Below are 20,816 nucleotides of genomic sequence, written 5' to 3'. Positions count from 1 at the left end.
GCAAAGACATCAAAGGTATGCATTCAACATAACAAATGTTTTATCCCCACTAAGTGAGTTATTGTCATGGCTTGCCCGTCACCTGTCCACCTTTATCTGACAAGTGCCTTTCATGCCGTCCATCTGTTAACTTTTGATTTAAAGGTGTTCTCAAATACCACTTCAGCCGGTTTCAGTAAAGAATGGTGAGATGAATCCGAACATATGTTGATGAAGGTCAAAGGTCAAAGGTCAAGATCACATAATTTGTGATTACAGCAATAAGATATGCATTTCCTCAGAATGCCTTGTATTTTATCGTGCTTAAATTATATTAAAAGACGAGGATTATCGAATGGGCGTTTCCGGCCAAAAACCAAAAAACCATGTCGCACAAAGCATTTCGCATGAAGCATAACGCATATTGCATAAAGCATAAAGCATGTTGCATAACGCATACCGCATAATGCATGTCGCATAAAGCATGTCGTACCGGCTTTCCATAGATCTGTACTGTATGCTACTGTATCAACCACAACATTGTTGTTTGTTGGATTTTTTTCCTCAATATTATATAATTTCGGTGTGTTCGGCCAAACATAATAATGCTTGTCATATTACTTGGGGAGAGGAAATAATATAAGCTCTCATGCAGCTTGTTTTCCAATCCCCGATATACTTTATTTGAACAACTGTTGTAACATTTTCTGAAAATAAAATACTGTTTATACAAGGGGTTTATCTAAATGAAGTACATATGTAATTATGAATTCCAATGACCACAACATCGCCATATATTACTTTGGCATATAGACTGTATAATACTGAGTATGTCGAAGTATAAATAAATCGTTGACAAATATCCAAATATTACTGGTAGAGTCTATAAACAAATTTACTTTTAAATAAATGTTAGAATTAATCAGATTAATCCCATAAAATTGTCAAACAATACTGTTTTTAGGCCTAATAATTTATCGGTGAAAATTTATATTTTATAGAGAAGATACTGTAGGCCCTACTTAATTTAAATAAACGATTTGGGAAAGATTCTGTCGTCTGTACGTGCACGTGTCAAAATTAGAGTTATCTCCCCATGGAAATAATTAATTCCTCTGTATTTTAGGTTTCGTGTTGCTTTTGATAACTTTTCGGGATACTTTGTATGGGATACTATCTTTTCCTTTCCGCAATGGTATTTAGTCATGAAAATTGCAGTAAAAACCCCCATTTCGTCTTTGTTTATGTTTTCTTCCGCTTTGGGTTTGAGAGTAGGCTTGATGTTGCCATGTGACGTGACGCTGTTCTCGCTGACAACTCGGGGCGAGTGTAGGGCTTATGTCAGTAATTTTACTACCATGTAGGGCAATAAAAGGGGTGTGTGCTTGAGGAAAGTATTATTAGATACCCAGTAGTCAATCGAAGGAATTATGGCAGAAAAGAAATTTAACGGAGCTCCATTTGGCACACAGACTGCAAGGCAAGTATGAAATAATAAAAGAAATACAGGCCAGTCAGCTACAAAACAGGCATTTAATCACATTATAAATGTAATGATTGTTATGGGAAATTAAATGCTAAATATTTGTTTTTGGCCACTATTACCTCGGAAATAAGTAATGATTGTTACACGTTACATGGAAGCGATGTATTATATTTTAAAAGTCCTTTAGATTTATCTAAAATTAACTTCTGTATCCAACAACCCGAATACCGAGTATTGCAATATATCACATTAAATGTATTGTTGATAATAATCTTTCGAATCCTGTCTAATACCATTGTAAATAATGGCGATATCGTTGCCTGTAAATTACGTTTGATAAATATAAGCCCAGGACATTTAAATAAACCTTTGTATTATTCTAATTGCAGTTTGAAAAACGGTATCGGATTGTAATCTAATGGAAATTAATACACAACTGTATTCCAAATGTACTGAACAAAGCGAATACGGATTAAGCTTTATCCACTTGTTAAAGAGGATCGCATGAACCACAGTTTTATCTACCTGTTACAGGAATACTATAATTATACTATAACACATTGACAAACTACAAAAGAGTCTGGAAAAAAAATAACGCCCATTAGCATTCAGAAGATTTAAAGGTAGTTTTATAAGCAAGGACAAATAAGGACCATATTTGATGTTTGAAATTTCAATATTGATTGATTAATCAATATTTATTTATCTATTAAAAAAAACAAAGTTTTGTATTGATAAAATATTGATAATTAAACAATTTGTATATTAATTTTTTGTAACTTTTTTTTTCAGGTTTGATGTATCAGGAGTACATCCGAAAAGTAAATATCCTGGCACATTTACAGAGATTCCATATGACAAAAAGTCTATAGATGTACTGGTGAGTCATTTAAAACATTTTATTTATCAGTGTTTCGTTTTGACACTTCACCCCTTTAAGGACAGTTTTAAATTTGTGTGATTTCCCTGTCCTCCAAACTCAAAGTCAGGTAAATTGCTGTTGTCCTTTAATCATGAGTGGGGGTAAATTCCACTGTGTACCCCAAGTCATTTAAATTGACCTCCAGATTAGTCAAAAATATTCCTGGACAAAGTATAAAACAATGTCTATGCATGTCTGTGTCACAATTGGCATAAATAAAAAAAATAAATGACGGAGATATACTGTGTCAGTTTCAGAACACTTCAGCATCATCCAAATGAGCTGTGTACTTGTGATCTGTTTTTTTATGGGTCCTATATTGCATAGACTCATCTATATAATGTTTGAATGTTGAGAGAAACTTTCACAAAATCAACATTATGTGAGTTTCCTCTCAAATGAAGTTTAGCAGAGTAAATTAAAGCATCATGTTTAAGCCAAGGATACAATATCTTTAATATGTGGGGTTTGAACTTATACAACATGTCCAGTTCTGTTGAAAGACCAACACCACTGCTATGCTTCATATAACTGTTAATTTTGCAAAATTTCTTTTGGCCTCTTCTTGACAAAGTTAATTAGTAAAATAACATCAATACCAGTACTTAATTTTGCTCTTTCTGTAGCACTTAGTAAATTGGATTTTAAAAATCCAAGCAATAATTTTGTTTACTGTTTTATATATTGTAGGTATCAAAAGAAAAAAAAGGTCCCAATTTAAATACAGTACAATAATAATGTAACGATCAGAATTTTTTTTTTTTTTTTATATAACAATTCAAGTTCAGTTCAACTTTTAAATGTCTACTGTCATGTAATATTCCTCATGAGATGAAATTAAATTCTGATTTTTTTTTCTCTCTCTCTTTCTCTTGCTGTTCTTCCAGATTTTGAGTAATTGTATTGTAAATTCATTGACATATATATATATGTTTTATATGATATGCCATGCTTTATTTTATAGAATCGACGACTAGGACCAGGGTCATATAAGGTGGACCATGGTGGATTCAGCTCTAAATCTGTAGAGGAAAGGTCAGCGGGACCAGGGTGGGCACGTGCCTTTGAGGTGGAGAGAATGGCTGCCTTACCTCACCTGCTACACAAAGACCAGTGGGAACTAAAGAAAATGCTGGTAGGTTCAGAAAAAATATCATTGGTACTAATTTATAAATAGAACTTTATCATACACAAACAAATTTGACTGCGATAATGTATTAACCTGTAATTGATAAAAATATGGATCTCCGTCTTACAGGAAGACTTAAAAATGACCCACGTCCAGGTGGCAACAACAAACACCAATAGGCTGTTCACAATGCACTAGCCTATACCGGTGATGTCATTTAATGATCAACAATTACAAAATTACAAAAAAAATTACTTTGATCTTAGATATTACACTTTAATAGGCAACATTGTACAATATTTATATAATTTTGAACAATTAAATAAAAAATTAAAATTTGCCCTGAACAGACTTGCTAGCTCACCAGTTGCATCTGCCTGTCATGCCACTACAGTAACGCCACCTATTGGGAGAACCATTAGAGAAAACTATTTCACATTAATTAAATTCCTTGTAGTCAACCTCGCGAAATATGATAACTATTACCAGTGTCATAACACCCATTACATACCTACTCTGTTATCGATCATTTTCTTTTCTTTAGTTCCAACCATTATGATGATTAACAGTCTTGGGGGTATATATGATTCACAAGATACAAAGAAGAACTGTAAAACACTGTGTCAACATTGACTAATCTCCCTATAATACACAGAGTACTGTGGACATTATGTTATCATTAAATTGTTTGTGGATTAAAGAAGAAAGATTTCAGCTTGGGAATTTATATTTCCCAAGACACCAATAATGTATGTTAAATGGTTTGTGGATTGCATAGGTGAGATTTTCTTATACTAGCAATTTGTGTAAATATTTTTATACGAATTAGTAAAAGCTTAGTACAGGTGAATTTTGAGAATATTTGAGTTAAATAACCAACAAAAACCTTTACAGAGAAAACCCACACTGAATTGGGAAAGGCATATGCCTGATGTATCTTGCTATATATTGTAAGAGGTGACATATTGTTGGGCCCGCCTGTAGGTTGTGGGAAGGGTTTGACACCTGTCCTCATATGACCCTGGTTGTTGGTGTTTCCTTATACACCTGTCCTCATATGACCCTGGTTGTTGATGTTTCCTTATACACCTGTCCTCATATGACCTTGGCATTTGGTGTCTCCTTGCCACCTGTCCTCTTATGACCTTGGCTGTTGATGTCTCCTTGCCACGTGTCCTCTTATGACCTTGGCTGATTGTGTCTCCATGACACCCATCCTCATATGACCTTGTCTTTTGGTGTGTCTTTGACAACCATCCTCTTATGACCTTGGCTTATGGTGTCTCCTTGCCACATGTCCTCTTATGACCTTGGCTGTTTGTGTCTCCTTGACACCCGTCCTTATATGACCTTGGTTTTTGGTGTGTCTTTGACAACCATCCTCTTATGACCTTGGCTTTTGGTGTCTCCTTGCCACGTGTCCTTTTATTACCTTGGCTGTTTGTGTCTCCTTGACACTCGTCCTCTTATGACCTTGGCTGTTTGCGTCTCCTTGACACCCGTCCTTATATGACCTTGATTTTTGGTGTGTCTTTGACAACCATCCTCTTATGACCTTGGCTGTTGGTGTCTTCTTGCCACCCGTCCTAATAAGACCCTCCCAGGTGGTTGTGGAGCATTTATCCCTGGAAAAACAAAAGTTACGGACGTCTTTATTAACAGGCATCCTGTTATTGACCTGTACCCTGACATTACTCATCTCAACATGCTAAATAGCTCTTTGAAGTATCACTGAAAGGCGACCCTTTAATTTACTTTAATGTCATTTATATTTTGATGAATTTGGTAAAAGTTAACTGATAGAAATGATACATTAAAAATCATGACTCAAATAAATTTAATTAGCAATTTAACACACTTTAAAGAGCCAGCTCATGTTATATACAAAATGTTGATTATCTGTACATAAAATTTAAAACAAACATTTGTACTGATTTGCCTCTGTCATTTTACAGGAGTGTGCGAGGTATACAGTCCCATATATATGTCCGTCCATGTTTCTGAATGAATAACATTTTCAGAATTCCTTGAAAAGTTTGGTTCATCATCAAGGTCTCCATCTGATTATATTTTGGTGGTCATTCGTCAAGGTTAAAGGTCAAAGGTCACCTTAGCCCCTTCTTCACAGAAGGCATACTAATGCATGTGCATAGGAGCATGCAGGTACATTTATGTCTTGCAGACATTTTCTAGCTGAATCCTGAGTGAACAGCACAGAGAAACAACTGCAGGGGTTAAAAGGATCCCATTATTAAACTAATAAGACTTTATACATGTCTCTTGAATCTGTTTGAGACATACCATATTTATCCATCTATAGGCCCACCCATGTCTGCTGCAGTTCAGTAATACAAATTGCTATTTCCTTCTCCAGCAGTTCAAGTCATAATTATAGGTTCTACAATATTTATGTGAAAAATACATATCCAGTTTTCAGGAAAGCCGCTCTCAAGATTCATTGTCAAAACTGTGATTATTAAAGGGGATATTGACGATTGTTTTCCACCAACTAATTATTACCAGTATCATAACAATAATAATCACCTACCAATTTTGTACATGCAGAAATAACATTTATTATGAAATATTCCAGGTATATGAAAGTTTATACATTTTTCATTACAGACTATGTAGTTATTAACTTATATAAGTTAAAATGGATAACTTTTTTGTGAGGAAAATTACCGGTATCGCAGATCCAGCTATGCCTTTAACGAACCCACTTACCACTATGAGTAAATATTTTAAGAGTTTGCCGTCTGACCTTATTAAAGGATTTATATGGTAATGTACCTGACTGTAGTCACTTAGGTTTACATTTGGTTCGTAATTCAAACATAAAATGTGTATACACAAACACCCTATAGATTGAGACATGATGCTTTAGATAATGATTTATATAGGTACTTGAAAAACATATATTTTTCGTGGGAAGAAGTTGTAACTTTCGTCTGTGTAGCCTGTAGGTGATGATAGAGATTTAAATCTATATATATATCACCTGTAAATTGTATAAATTTGTCAACGTCTCTTTACCTGTAATTATATTATTGTACAAGTTTCTCATTTCATCAGCTGGTTCATTCCAGTAGAATTAGGTTATATATGTTAGATGTTGATAGATATTCCATTACGTTGGTCAGGTGGCACAGTGGTAACACACTTGCCTATCACCTACTAGGCAGCCAGGGTTCAATACCCCGATCGGACATTTTATCTCTGTACATATGTATGTAAGCTTGAAAAGATTTTAATGGGATTGATAAATATCCTTGATGATCTTGCATGATCACATACTGTGATTTTTAGAATATCGCGAAATTTTAAATTCAGCAGTGGCTCAAAAAAGGTTGCTAAAATATTAAAATAAATGTGATGAATACTCCACCTCTGGGACGCGAGTTCGAAACCCACGTGGGACAGTTGCCAGGTACTGACCATAGGCAGTTTTTTTTCTCTGGGTACTCCAGCTTTCCTCCACCTCCAAAACCTGGCACATCCTTAAATGACGCTGGCTGTTAATAGGACGTTAAACAAAATAAACCATTAATGATGAATACTGGACATGAAGTTCTATCAAAAGGATTTAAATAATATATGTTGGGTCTACCTTGACCAGATAAGAATCTGCACTGGATCATACCTAGCCTGTGGTAGATATCTATTATAATATGTAGGCTTGATGGATTCTAATGGTTTGACTTAAATGTCTGGTTCATTTGACCTTAAGTATATGAGTGGTCTCACAGTGTTTGCTCAGCCCTAGACTTAAGTCAATGTTTGAAGTGTCTGGTACACATTGTCTAAGTACTGTGATCCTACAGGGTCATAAATATTCCAACAAAATGTTAATGGGTATTGTATGGTCAGGTGGTGACATGATGGACTGTACAATAAAATTCAAGACAATATGTATAGCATGTTTACATACACTTCTTCGATATATATTGGATAAGTGGGGGTTGAGTGTTCATTAAATATGTTTCTTTTAAAATTTTGGAATTTTAATATATTTCACATCTATTTAAATTGCCTTTTGGGGTCAACTTGATCAAGGATTAATGTACATGTAGAAAGTTTCAGAAGATTGATTTTTATCTAGGTAGTTACTGACCCAGGCCTCACTCACTAGATTAATATCATATTCTGTTCCTGACACAGGCCTCAACCTGACCCAACCAAAGTAACCAGAAAATTGTCATATGTAGTGACTGACACTCACATGGCCTCATTTACCAGATAAATATCATATCCAGTTACTGACCCAGGCCTAACTAACCAGATTATTATCATACCCAGTTTTTGACGCAGACCTCGCAAACCAGATTAATATCCTATCCAGTTACTGACCCAGGCCCAACTAACCAGATTATTATCATACCCCGTTACTGACCCAGGCCTTAATAATCAGATTAATATCATATCCAGTTACTGACCCAGGCCTTAATAATCAGACTAATATCATATCCAGTTACTGATCCAGGCCTCACTAACCAGATTTATATCATATCCAGTTACTGACCCAGGCCTAAACTAACCAGATTAATATCATATCCAGTTACTGACCCAGGCCTTAATAATCAGATTTATATCATATCCAGTTACTGACCCAGACCCCGCTAACCAGATTTATATCATATCCAGTTACTGACCCAGGCCTTAATAATCAGATTAATATCATATCCAGTTACTGACCCAGGCCTCACTAACCAGATTAATATCATATCCAGTTACTGACCCAGGCCTCACTAACCAGATTTATATCATATCTCAGGGATAACTCTGGCTCTTAAAACCTATGGGAGATTTTATGAGATTAGCAAAATTCCTATGAGATTTGTCTGTATAAAGAGGTACAATTTTGAATTTTTAATGAGATTTTTTTGAAAAACATGGGTAAAAATCCCCAAATCTCTGCCCAAAGTGATCCCTGATATCTAGTTACTGACCCAGGCCTCACTAACCAGATTAATATCATACCCAGTTACTGACCCAGGCCTTAATAATCAGATTAATATCATATCCAGTTACTGACCGTGGCCTAACTAACCAGATTAATATCATATCCAGTTACTGACCCAGGCCTAACTAACCAGATTAATATCATATCCAGTTACTGACCCAGGCCTAACTAACCAGATTAATATCATATCATATCAGTAATCTAGATGCTGTCGTCATGTTCCATGAAACAGTATTAGTTTGAAAATCACTTTTGATTTAAGATATGTACTCCTTTAACCTTGCACAAAAAAGTATACATGAATAATAAAATGGAACATCAATTAAATTACTGACCTATTGATTTGCATTACATACAAAGACAATAATTGTCTTCCAGAATAATACAAAAACATTTTAATTGGTATAGTTATAAGGACTGTTCAATAGAAATGGAAATATTTGAACTGAAACTATAACTGTAAAGTGTATTTCCTATGTTGAATCAAAATATTTGTGTAAGGTACATTGTACGGCCTATAATAAAGTAACAGATAATGACAAAATATGGGATTACGCTGTCGGTGTTTACAGAGTACAGCTCCATAGCCAATCATAAAGGAGTATTGATCTGTCGTACTAAGCTACTCTGGCTGAGTGGGTTGAGTCTATCAGTATTATCCCAGGTCAACACAACTGTATCAATAGACTATGTTTGTTGATATTAGCCAGGATGGTTGCTATCTCCGATAGATGTTGGTCCGAGGTATTTTAATCAATTATTGAACACAATTATATTGACCCAATATAAGGATGATACACATCAAATGTTGAGTCGTTCGTACAGGTACATGTATATACCCGGTATTCTTACTTGACCAGGGATCAATTTCTGCCCAGTGTAAAATTACAATACCAAGGAAACTTTTATCTAAGTATATATTATGGACATGGCTACTCAAGTCTCATTTGAGTTAAAAAGCTCAAGAATTCAGACGGAGAAAAATGTTGTAAAGTTGTTTTCTAAAGAAATATTAGACCCGTAATACTGTCATTAAATTCATATACATGTGACCTGTAAACACTTTCTTGTATGTATTCAACATATAATGTATTTGCAAAACAGGCGTGGATCCAGGAATTTGAAAGGGGGGGGGCAGTAAATTAGTGGTAATGTGATTTATTTTTTGGCGAGGGGTCTGGGGGCCAAAATTTCGGAAAATGAAATGATTATAGTGCAAAAGAGTTCTTAATAATTGAAATTTACAACAGAAAATGTGGCTAGGAAGCTGCAGAAAAAGTAATTGTTATCAACATTTGAAGACCTACATAAAGCTTCAGTATCTTAATTACAAATTTATGTGTTGGACAAATAATATTAGCTCTCTGGAATTTATTTATTTCATTTTTTTTTTTTTTTTTTTTGCCTTTATAAGATTAGAATAGAGTATAATAATATTATATATGTGTATTTGTAAAAACCCCTTAAAATTAAATTAAGGGACTGCGATATCTCGGCCAGTTGAAGCGCTGGCCACGTAACCTCAGGTAAAGATCTGAGATATAGGTTTTTGTGTTTCTTGGGAATCTGAAAAAGCGGGCCAGTCTGTGCTATTGTGATTATGTCCTATAGCAAGAAGCTTAATTTAATTGCTCTGTTTGGCATGAGATGGGCTTCCTTTATGTTGTTCAGTGAGGTAGTCACCAACTACTACAAGGAGCTCCCACCTCAAAATAACCCTGGCTGCGCATGGGTTGATAAAACCAGCAAACAAAAAAACAAATCCTTAAATTAAGTAACTATTTGTTTATGAGTTATTTCTTTTTTTTTCTGTTTAAGGCAAGGAAACTTGGTCCAGGTTCATACGACATCAAAGATTTCTTGCAGCAAACTGATGAAAAGCCAAGGAGCTACCGGGGGATCTGTCAGACTTTGTCACATCGCTTCAAGGACCAGTCTGTGGTATGTAGTTCCCCAATGTTTAATACTGCCCTGCAGGTAGAGTGTAAGAAAAGTACCTGCTACCCCCATTGCATGATTGTAAGAGATGACTAAATTTGGGATCTTCATATTTCTCTTCTTTCAAAACAACTTTTTTTTCACTATTGTCTCCCCTGACGCTGCCTGACTTTTGGCTTTTATTTGAGTGTTTACCTCTGTGAGAAAGGCTTTGGTTTCTGTCCCCTGGCCATGGACATTATACCAGAGTCCACAAAAATGGTAGTTGTTACTCCTGCTAAGCGATCAACATTTTTGGGAGTGGGGCAGCTGGCTTGCCCCTTTGTCAGTATAATGGAGCAGGTGCGGTTTCCTGCTGGGTGTCTTCGGCAGTATGTGCTAGTGCTACGTCATTAGTATATATCTATAGACAAATTAGTGTGTGTGACTTTTTCTCAAACTTAACTCTGCTCCTTCCGTTGGTTATGTAACCAATCGTAGGGACAGTTTAACATAGCTAATGCATAGCCTCAAAATGTATGAACTGTATTAAAGTGGCACTTTAATTGTTTATCACAACATGTTACATTACTACTTTAATGCATACAAGTAATTTGGCATTTAACACCTGTTTGACCATTATAGTTATCAGGCACAGGGGCTTGACACATTCCTATGACCCAGAAAAGAAAAAAAGCTTACATGAGGTAGTTGCCTTTCTTAGTGCTGTGAGGTCCTAAGCTATTGACTTTATACCATACAAACATTCATGAGATTTGTGTTTTGTGGTAACCAGGATGACACCCCTGGCCCCGGGACGTATGGTGAAGGGGGCGTGCCTCATGCTGCCATCATTCAGAAGGAGAAGAAATCGGCCAGTACGATCGGAATGTTGGACGCTGGATCATCCACACCAAGAAATCTTCCCTCTGTGGTAAATTATATCACTTATTTTAGAAACTTCATTTTGATAACTGTAGCTTTGAATTGAATTCCTCTTTGACTAAAATTTTTCATAGATGTGTACATGTAGTAAATAAATATGCCTGCTCATCAACACCAAAAAACACATGTAATTGATAATAAAACTTTTGTATATATTGAACTCAAGTATTTCTCAAATACACACACCGAGAAATTCATATTTTCTTTGGTGTAAAGCAAAATCAAAATGCATTCTTTTTTCAATAGAAATATGAAATGGACAAAAATAATTTTCTGTGTTGATTTGATTTTTAATTTTTTTTATTTGACACTTCAATGTACATGTATTCTCAAAAATAGCGAAAAAATTACCCGCTTGAAATAAAATCTTCATAGTTAAGTAACTGATGAACAAAAATTCCTGGTTTCTTATTTACAGGGCTCTGAACTTGGGACCTGGTACATACAACTTTAAGAGTTTTGCAGATGAGCGAGTAAATAAAGTAACGAGTCTACGTGGACCATACGATTTATTTTCTGGTGACAGAAATAAACCAATCACAGTGGGACATTTAGCAGCACCAGTAAGTATAAACAACCAATCAGAATTGACAATTGTAGGAATTACCGTGTAGTGTTGTTCAGAATTTTGTCTGAAGCCTCTTTGGATGATAGGAATCAATTTCATATAAATGGTTGGTCAGGACTCACTGGGGTCTCAGGGGCATGACAAAAAAATCTGAAGTGAAACATCATTGGATAAATTTTTGAGCTTCAGCATCTTTGGATGAAGGGAGTTCAATTTTGTATAAGCTGAAGTTCTGGCCCCGGGAGCAGAGGAGGCATGGACCAATGGGAGAAACCTAGAATTATTGTTTTGTTGAGATAAAGGGATTTTGATTAAGATTTCATCTTCAGCATTTTTGCAAAAGGGGAACCAAATATTGCATAAGTTGGGGGAGGGGTGCAGAATATTGCATAAGTTGACGTGAGGGCCTGCCCCCCTCCCCCTTGAGACAGAAGAGCATGAGGGCCCAGTCACTAGAGGAAATTAAAATGAGTGTTAATTTAAAATGAATATGCTTTGAATCATACCAGAACCAGGAAGCCAAACTAAGATAGAGAAATTTAGTGTTCACCTCAATCATACATGGTATTGGAGGCAAATGGGGAATTCCATTAAATATAATGATATATCCAGGTGAGCTATGCAGGCTCTCTGGGCCTCTTGATTTTTTTTATATGATTAAGTAAGAAATACCAGACTGATTTATTATAAAATTGTATTTTAGAAACTAGCTAATCTGGGACCGGGGCAATACGATCTACAATCATTTGTGGATGATCTGAAGACAATCCACAGGAAACGTCAGGGCAAGTTTGGTAAGGTGAAACAACCACCATCTAAGGCCACAGAGAGGATATTCTGTCATACTTTACAACAGTGTCCAAAGGAAGAGGTGAGTCTCCAATACCAACAGTTGGTGACAAATTTGTCATCTGTATTTCATATATGAATCTGAAAATGCAAGTTAAGTTGTTAAGTCCCACCAACTTCTTGTGTATCCAAGCTTCCAAAGAAAATTTCTCTAGCAATTTTACATTTAATTTATTATCTATCAATTTGAAATCAAAATGGAAAAATAGGGATCGTTTAAAAAATCCATATACATTTGCATGTACAATTTACATTTTATTAATAAGTAGAATAAGTGAGCTTCATAACTTCTTATTAAAGTAAGCTTTATTGCATTTAAGACTAGAAACAATAAGTATACAATGTATAATGATTTACTTTGCTCTTTGACCTCCAGTCATTCCCGGGACCTGGCAGCTACGAGCCAGCAGAACTTTCCAAACCAGGGTCGAAGAATGCACCAGGGTTTCTGTCAACTGCTCAGAGGAACGATAAAATGTCTCAACGATTCTTTACCAGGAACTTTGTAAGTGAATTAAGTTTGTTGTTTATTTGGGTGATTTTAATTCAACTTCAGAAAAGTTCAGTTACAAGGATAAACAATATGTGTATATGTTGTTGAACTTCCTATGTAATAGCAGTAATGAAAAATACCCTGCCATGCTTGGGCTTCCTCGCTGTTTTGAGCAGTCAACCTACCATTAAGGTTGAATGCTTACCAACCGGATCTAATGAGGCGACATTAGAATCTCGAATTTTACACTGTCCTAAATTACCCCGACATTCGACAGGCCTCTCATATATTGCTTTAGTGAGGTAGCCACAAGCTACTACAAATATCTACTACTACGATCCCTACCTTTGGCAGTTTGTTTTTTCTTAGAAAGCCAAGATCACATACAATCCTGTGCTTTCTTGTTCATCTTTGATAATCAGTAAGGTAGCCACCAGCTACTACAAGGTGACCCTGCATCAAAATGATGAGGCTATTACAATGGAGCAACATGCAGTAGACATGTTTTTGTATAAATTCTCATAAAATGTCACTCTATGTCAAAAGTTGATTGGGTTTAAATGTACACACAACTCTTAACAAATGATTCAGATTAAATTGGCTCTATTTGTAATCAAGCTAGTATAAGTGTGTAGAGGATTTGAGATTAAAAATTCCTTTTATTACAGGAAAGTATATTTCTCGGAACTTTGTACTGTATTTTTTTTTAGTTTTATAAAACAAAGGTGGGTGCGAACTGGGAGTTGGAGAGACTATTTATCATATATCATATTATATTGTCTTGTAGAACCCTGTGGGTCCAGGTCGGTATGACATCCAGAAGTGGGAGGAAGCACAGCACAGAAATGGTAACGACAGTGTGTTCAAGTCACGTACAGGAAAACTCAACGCGGCCATGGAAAAATTCCTCAAGTAAGCAGATTAAAAAAAAAAAAATGGTGAAATGTTCATTTAATATTTGTAGCTTCTTATTTTATATAGCAATCATATTGAGGTGTTTTCATGTGAATCATAGGATCTAGTGAGCCTTAGACACAGGGGCAAATCTCCACTTAGTACATGTATTAGAATTATAGCACCCCAACTTCTAAACAGATTAGATTTTGGTCATGGTCTTTCAAGGTTAAATTGTCAAAAGACACATTATACCACTTTGGAAATCTTCTACAAATAATTATATATATATAATCACATACAAAATATAATGTATACTTTTTACCGATGGAGGGGGTGGGGGTTGGAATATCTATGCAGGCCAGGTCAGTGTGGCTTATAAATATGTACATATGTTGCTGGAGTCGTGGATTAATTTGGCCCCTAAAAATTAAATATCAAATGACTAATTAATTTTGTTTTCTCCAAAAGAGGAGCCTCTTGTTCACTCAAGCGTCATTATGAAGATTTCATATAAGAAAGAGGCAAACTATTATCTAGTTGTGAAAATTCATCAATATGCAAATTTGTATCACACATGAAAACAGCTTGATATATAGGTATTTGCAAATTGTATTCACTTTCCAATAGACTTGTAATTACAGCTTGAGGTAAAAGAAGTTTCAATTACCTAGCTAAGGTAGCATGGTGTATTCTTTCAATTTAACATACAGTGTATTATGTTACATAAATCAACATACGTAATTATTGGCAAAATTTGATGATCATCAAAATATAAAAGTTACCCATGGTGGAAGGAGCATACACTATTTGAAAATAAGCATAAAGGATCGATCGAGGCATAAAGTTTGTAGAAGGAGGTGGGCTTATTACAAAAAAAAATATCATTTTTACGGAACTGCAATGGACAAGGGTGGGCTTATTACCAGGCATGGGCTTTATAATTGCTGGAAAAGTATGGTGCTTATCTTATTATACTATAAACCTTTTATAAATTTTGTTTATATTATACTTGATGATTATGGTTTGGGTGTATTTACATTTGGTGGAAGATTCTGTACCGTATTCAACCTTACAAGCACATCTTTTCCTATAATTCCACTCCTCCCTCTTTTCTCTACGGGAAACCTGCCAATCATGAGTCTTTTAATTTTAGGAAATAAAAAGGTTTCTCATTTCACTGGTATGTCTATATAGTCTATTTCTATGAAAGGTGTTCCTAGGAAGTGATACAACACAATTTGGAAAAAAACATTATCAAGACATGATTTCTTATGGAAACGTTTCCCTGAAAATTGCTTTATTGAACAAACTTCTTTTATGTTTTGGAAGTGCACTGTGAAGGTTGAATTCGGTCATTATTAATAAATATATTACTAGAATTCATAACCACTAATATTTGTCTACAGGGAGAGAGTTCGGGCGAAGGATGTGCGGCTAGAAGACCGTGTATTTATAGTAACACCAGAACCTCCGGAAGGTTACATGTTACGAACAAAAGAACAGATGCAATTTGCGGCACGGAAAGCAGCTACTGTGGTATAAATAAACTGAGAATAGATGTTCCGTGCACGAGGCTAGATCTAGCGCTAGCCAATCTTGTTCCTAGCAGTTTTTGTGATGTTTACCTTACCGCATGCACTTTGTGGAAGTCTGTGAATAAGAAGTTATATATTCCATGAACATTATTATAATGCACAGGTTCAGTACACCAAGCATTTGGTTAAGGTGCTAAACACAGATTTTGAAGTTAAGTTCACATAATATAAGAAAGTTTTTTTTTCTAAATTGAATAGCGGATATTTTTTAATGTCATGCACACTAATAAATTCGTGTATGAAGTTATAGGTATAAAGTTCCTGTATTGGGAAGTGATTGATCAAAGCACAAGCTGCATTAAACATCATTTGATCAGCTAATTTCAAATTATAAAAATAACCAAATTGATTCCTGGCTTTATGTACCAGTTTTATACACAATTTTGTTTTTGTGTGAAAAGAGAATGAAAAGAATATGTGTGCAAGATAATAACAGTGCAAGATAGTATTCATGGAAATTTGTAAAAGTTTTCCTAAATGTACAATTCATTTCATTATATATTGTTGTGAAGAATTAATTTGTTGTTTATTGTTATTTCTTTTGTCATTTTTGTTTTGATTTTGTTATCCCATTGTCTTTTGTGGTATAATCATCACTGTATTTTGGGAGAAATTATATTATCTTTGGAGGAAAAAGATACACACTTTTGTCTCAATAAAGAAGAAGTTATTACACCTCTTGGTCACAAGTTCAAAACCCATGTGGGGCATGCATTGCCTTGTACTGACCGTAGGCTGGTGGCTTACCTTCACCTCCGAAACCTGGCACGTCCTTAAATGACCCTGGATGTTAATAGGACGTTGAACAAGATAGTAAACCAAACTTAAGACTTTAAATATGTATGTACAAACATTTCTGCAATTTTTAGATATTATGTTATCTTTAAAGAAAAAAGATTTACACTTTTGTTTCAATAAAATAACAAACTTTTATAAATATAAAGATAGTGATAATACCAAACAGTTCCAATTGAAAGATAGCATATTTGATGTTAAATAAAATCCATCAAGGGAAGTAATCCAATCACAAATCACATGTAATCTCCTTCCTAGAAAAAATGTTCCATGTTTGTAGGACATTCTAAGTTGTACATTTTCGCCCAATTTCTTAACTAAATTTAAACAATTCACAAAACCAGCAAAAATGTATGAGTCTATAAATATGGCTCTTTCTTTACTGCTGAGGGGAGTTGTTTGAAAATTAATAAAACAGATCTTAAATGTTAATTTGCTAATTATTTGTGAGATGAAATATTTGTTGCATGCTTTTTATTTAACTTCATTTCAATTTTTTTTTTTTATGATTTATAAGGATTGCTCCAAGTCCTACACATACAATATTATTTTACATAATATATCATCATTTGGTATGAAATGGTCAGATTAATTTCTTAGTCTTGCTAATTTATTTTTATTACCTTGGTGTATGTATTATTTTTTAGACAAAATCAAGATTATCACAATATGAAAATGTAAGTACTTAAAGTGCTGAATCATGTCCACAACTAAAGTACTCGTAGAGAAAACCTTGAGGGAGAATCGATTTTTAAAGAATTTAGTTATCTTTATAATATAAATACAGTATTATAATATCAATATTATTTTTACACAAATTTGGTATGGCAGGTATCAAGAATTTCGGAATAATTGAATGAAAAAAAAATTGATTTCAAGGCAATATTTGGAAAATAATCTTGAAACCTACTTATTTTCAAAATTACATTTTATTCATAAGACATGGAGTAACTTTTGGCATTTTGTCTACTGACTTTTTTAATTGCATTATTGTGCTATATTTTTAGACAAAATCAAGATTATCCAATTGTGAACATGTACTAGTAAGTACCTACCAGTCCATCTTTATGGACTGTTTTGGCCTTGCACCATCACTAGCAGAAAGAAATACCCTTCCACATGCAGTTTAAACAACTCCTCTGTTTAAAACATGCATATCAACTTGTATTCCATGCATATTACTAGCAACTTGTATTCATATTATATGGCAAAGATATATTGGATATCAAACTTTTGTAAAACTGAATAAAATATGGATTTTTAAAATTAAGAAAAAATATTTAAAATTCTTCAAACAGTTTTAATTATATATTTATTTTCTTTAATTCCAAAATTCCAATTTTTTTATTCCTTTTCCTTGTGTATTTCCAGCTTGTACCAACCTTGCAAGAAGATATTGATATGAAAACACACAATTTTCAGCGACTGGAATAATAATATAACATGTCTTGATTTCGTCACCATAAAATTGTGTTACAAAGTTTTGTTTGCTAGAAATTGCATGTGTTTGTGTTAAATAACTAAAGAACAGAATTTTGCGATTTTTATTTCAAGAAAATAATAGTGAGTTTCACTACAGCACAAGTATACTGTACAGAATGATCAAATTGACGTTTATTTTGTATGAATATTTTTAGTTCTCATACAAATACAAAACCACAAAAATGAATAATTGTGTATGCTCATAAGAACTATTCAAGAGAACCCAGTAAATTTAAAATGTTGATAACAAAGCAAATTTTAATTATTTAAATCTAAATGCAAGAAAAATTCACAAATTTCACTATTTTAAATCTTGTTTCTTGAATTTTATCAGAGATGAGAAAAATTTTCAACATTAGTATTCTTATTGAAAATTGTAGTTATGAATGCATTTTTGTCTTTTCAGAATGGACGGTCAACGGCCTAAGACATAAGTTAAAAAAATAAAATTATTTTGCTATTTAACAGTGGATTATAAATTCATTATGGTTAGATAATGCTTAAAAACAGTATGGAGTAGGATCATGAAGGCCATAATTAATTTAATGTAACTTCAGGTGAGATTTTAATTGTTTTAGCAAGAACAACAGAAGAGGAATTTCATGTACTAGTATATATGTTGTTAATCATGAAAATATTGTAAAGTTTGAAATTCAATAATGAGTGAAATGTTATATACAACAGTTGATTGCTTTCCTGTACAGGAAAAATACTTCATATTACATAAATATCTTCATAGTGAAATCTCATAACTGGTTCAAAACGCATGATTTACGTAAGATGCATTTACGATTATGATAATTGGTGCGATAGATTCTATCAGTATTACCAGATAGATATTTTAGGTTTGACCACAATGCTGATTGTGATTTAAAAATATTTCCAAAGAGAACTTGCTTCAAACTCCCAGATCCATAAATATAGCTGTATGTATATCCAAATCTTTTGATATAAACTACACTGGTAAAAATGTTAGGTTTGATATACAAAAGTGCCAAGAAACCCTACGTTTGAATTGATAGACCTGTTTCACTGCCAATCATATACAATGTACAAATTATGCTATCACAGAAACTGGTAACTTGTATATGTATTTGTCAGCCTGCATAATGAGAAACAGGTGTGTAATTTCCCAGTTATTCCTGGAACTGCAGGTATTAGTATTGGCCTCGATATTTACTCGGATTTATCTGGCCTTCATTAAGACAGAATTTGCATTGTATATTTTGTCTTAAGGCCCATTTATCTGGGAACCACAACATCATTAGATAGTTAATAACATTTCCTACAGAAATGTAGATATAGCTGACGATTTCTGTATGTTATCTGAAGAAATACTACTTCCAATCATTTTCATTCCAAAATCATGTCATTTTTTCAATAGAATTCACAATGGTGTTGGCCAATTCATTTCTCACCAAACTCTACAAATCACATTGTTTCCTGTGTTAACTGCTGCCAGATGTTTAATTGTAAGCTTAACAATATATTATGAATCCATTGTGTATTATTGAAATTTGTATATCACTTGCCTTTTAGTCCTTTTTAAATTATTCGACACATTTTAACATGGAATACTGGATTAGTCTTGATAACCAATTTAATTTACACTACTTGGATATACATTTTGTACACGAGTTGGATCACTTGGGTATTTCAGTTCACCTGGGGATGCGAGGACTAAAAAATGAGCTGCTTATTATATTTTCTTCTGACGGATGAACCTTTAAATTTATAAATGATCAGAAACAAACAGCATGCTTGACATGGAGAATAATTAATAATTGAATCGTTATAATCATTAAAATGTGATTCGGTTGACAAAATTCCAGCAGTATTAAGGAACCATAAGATGGTACTTCTTCCTGGTATTTTTTTTTGTTTGGGAAAGGGGCCCCAAGAATTTCGGATGTTGACATTTTGGAGATAGAACTATGGTAGTATAAAGTTTGTTGCTTAGGCTTGGAGCAAAGCTCAGTCATTTGCTATAAAATGTGGGTTGCTTGAAATATTTTTTAAATTTTTTAAGCATATTTATTTAATTGCTACTGCAATACATCATCTGTGATACTGGTATATACATGTATAGATTTATATTTAAAAGAAAACTTATTATATTTGTGTACATTCATTGTATCAAGTTTGATTGTGAAATATTGCCTGTGAAAGTATTATATGTTTCCCCCTTTTTTGTGCTGCACCCTTCAAATATAAAGATTTTTATCAATATATAATATACATTTTTGTAGTCATTATATAATTAGTTTAATCAGGAGCTTGACATTAAAATTTGTTGTGATGGGACTTTCAACTGCTTCCTTCAATATGGGAGCATATATATGTGGGGAATTTTGTTATGCATTGAAAAAGACATTATCAATGGTTAAGATGGTTTTATTTCTACAGATTCACCTTACCAGAAATACCATCATGCTGATTTTTAACCTTGTGTTGGAGGAATAGATAGTTTTTCAGTGCATTGGGAAGTTCACAGGGACTAGGAACATGACATTACAAACCTAACAGTTCATTTATAATACATAAAAATGTATATAAATGGAGCGTGATATTGTAAAATTGTACCAAGTCCCTGTGGAGCAATTCACTACTCCTGGAATTGGTGTAACGCTCCTGTAAACAAGCTCACTTCAACAGTATTATCATTGTTAGTCCACTCAGTTTGATGTTGTTGCACTACATTTTTGTTTGATTAATTAAATACTGTGTATGGTACCTTGTGTTTTTGTTGTTTTTTTTACCTCTCCTAATTAAATTCAAACGATCTATAATTAATTA

At 33.9% G+C, this 20,816-nt stretch overlaps 1 protein-coding gene across 1 annotated transcript; it reads left to right on the top strand.

The window, feature by feature from the left end:
* Positions 1-1,250: 1,250 nt before the first annotated feature.
* Positions 1,251-20,758, top strand: LOC117326248 (lymphocyte expansion molecule-like). Its single transcript, XM_033882921.1, has 12 exons — positions 1,251-1,459; positions 2,258-2,345; positions 3,352-3,522; positions 10,298-10,420; positions 11,193-11,339; positions 11,770-11,904; positions 12,613-12,780; positions 13,135-13,263; positions 14,039-14,163; positions 15,555-15,684; positions 17,186-17,215; positions 17,546-20,758. Exons 1-12 carry the CDS (start codon positions 1,410-1,412, stop codon positions 17,666-17,668), a joined length of 1,419 nt encoding a protein of 472 aa, XP_033738812.1. The 5' UTR covers positions 1,251-1,409; the 3' UTR covers positions 17,669-20,758.
* Positions 20,759-20,816: the final 58 nt, after the last annotated feature.

Source organism: Pecten maximus, chromosome 4 (assembly GCF_902652985.1).
Source record: "Pecten maximus chromosome 4, xPecMax1.1, whole genome shotgun sequence".
In the NCBI taxonomy this organism is placed as follows: Eukaryota; Metazoa; Mollusca; class Bivalvia; order Pectinida; family Pectinidae; genus Pecten; species Pecten maximus.
This window is presented reverse-complemented; position numbering and strand designations above follow the sequence as displayed.

Coding starts and splice junctions, on each gene's coding strand:
- LOC117326248 (XM_033882921.1), top strand. CDS start 1,410: ATGGCAGAAAAGAAATTTAACGGAGCTCCATTTGGCACACAGACTGCA. Junction 12,781..13,134: donor AACAGTGTCCAAAGGAAGAG/GTGAGTCTCCAA, acceptor TTTGACCTCCAG/TCATTCCCGGGACCTGGCAG. Junction 13,264..14,038: donor GATTCTTTACCAGGAACTTT/GTAAGTGAATTA, acceptor ATTGTCTTGTAG/AACCCTGTGGGTCCAGGTCG.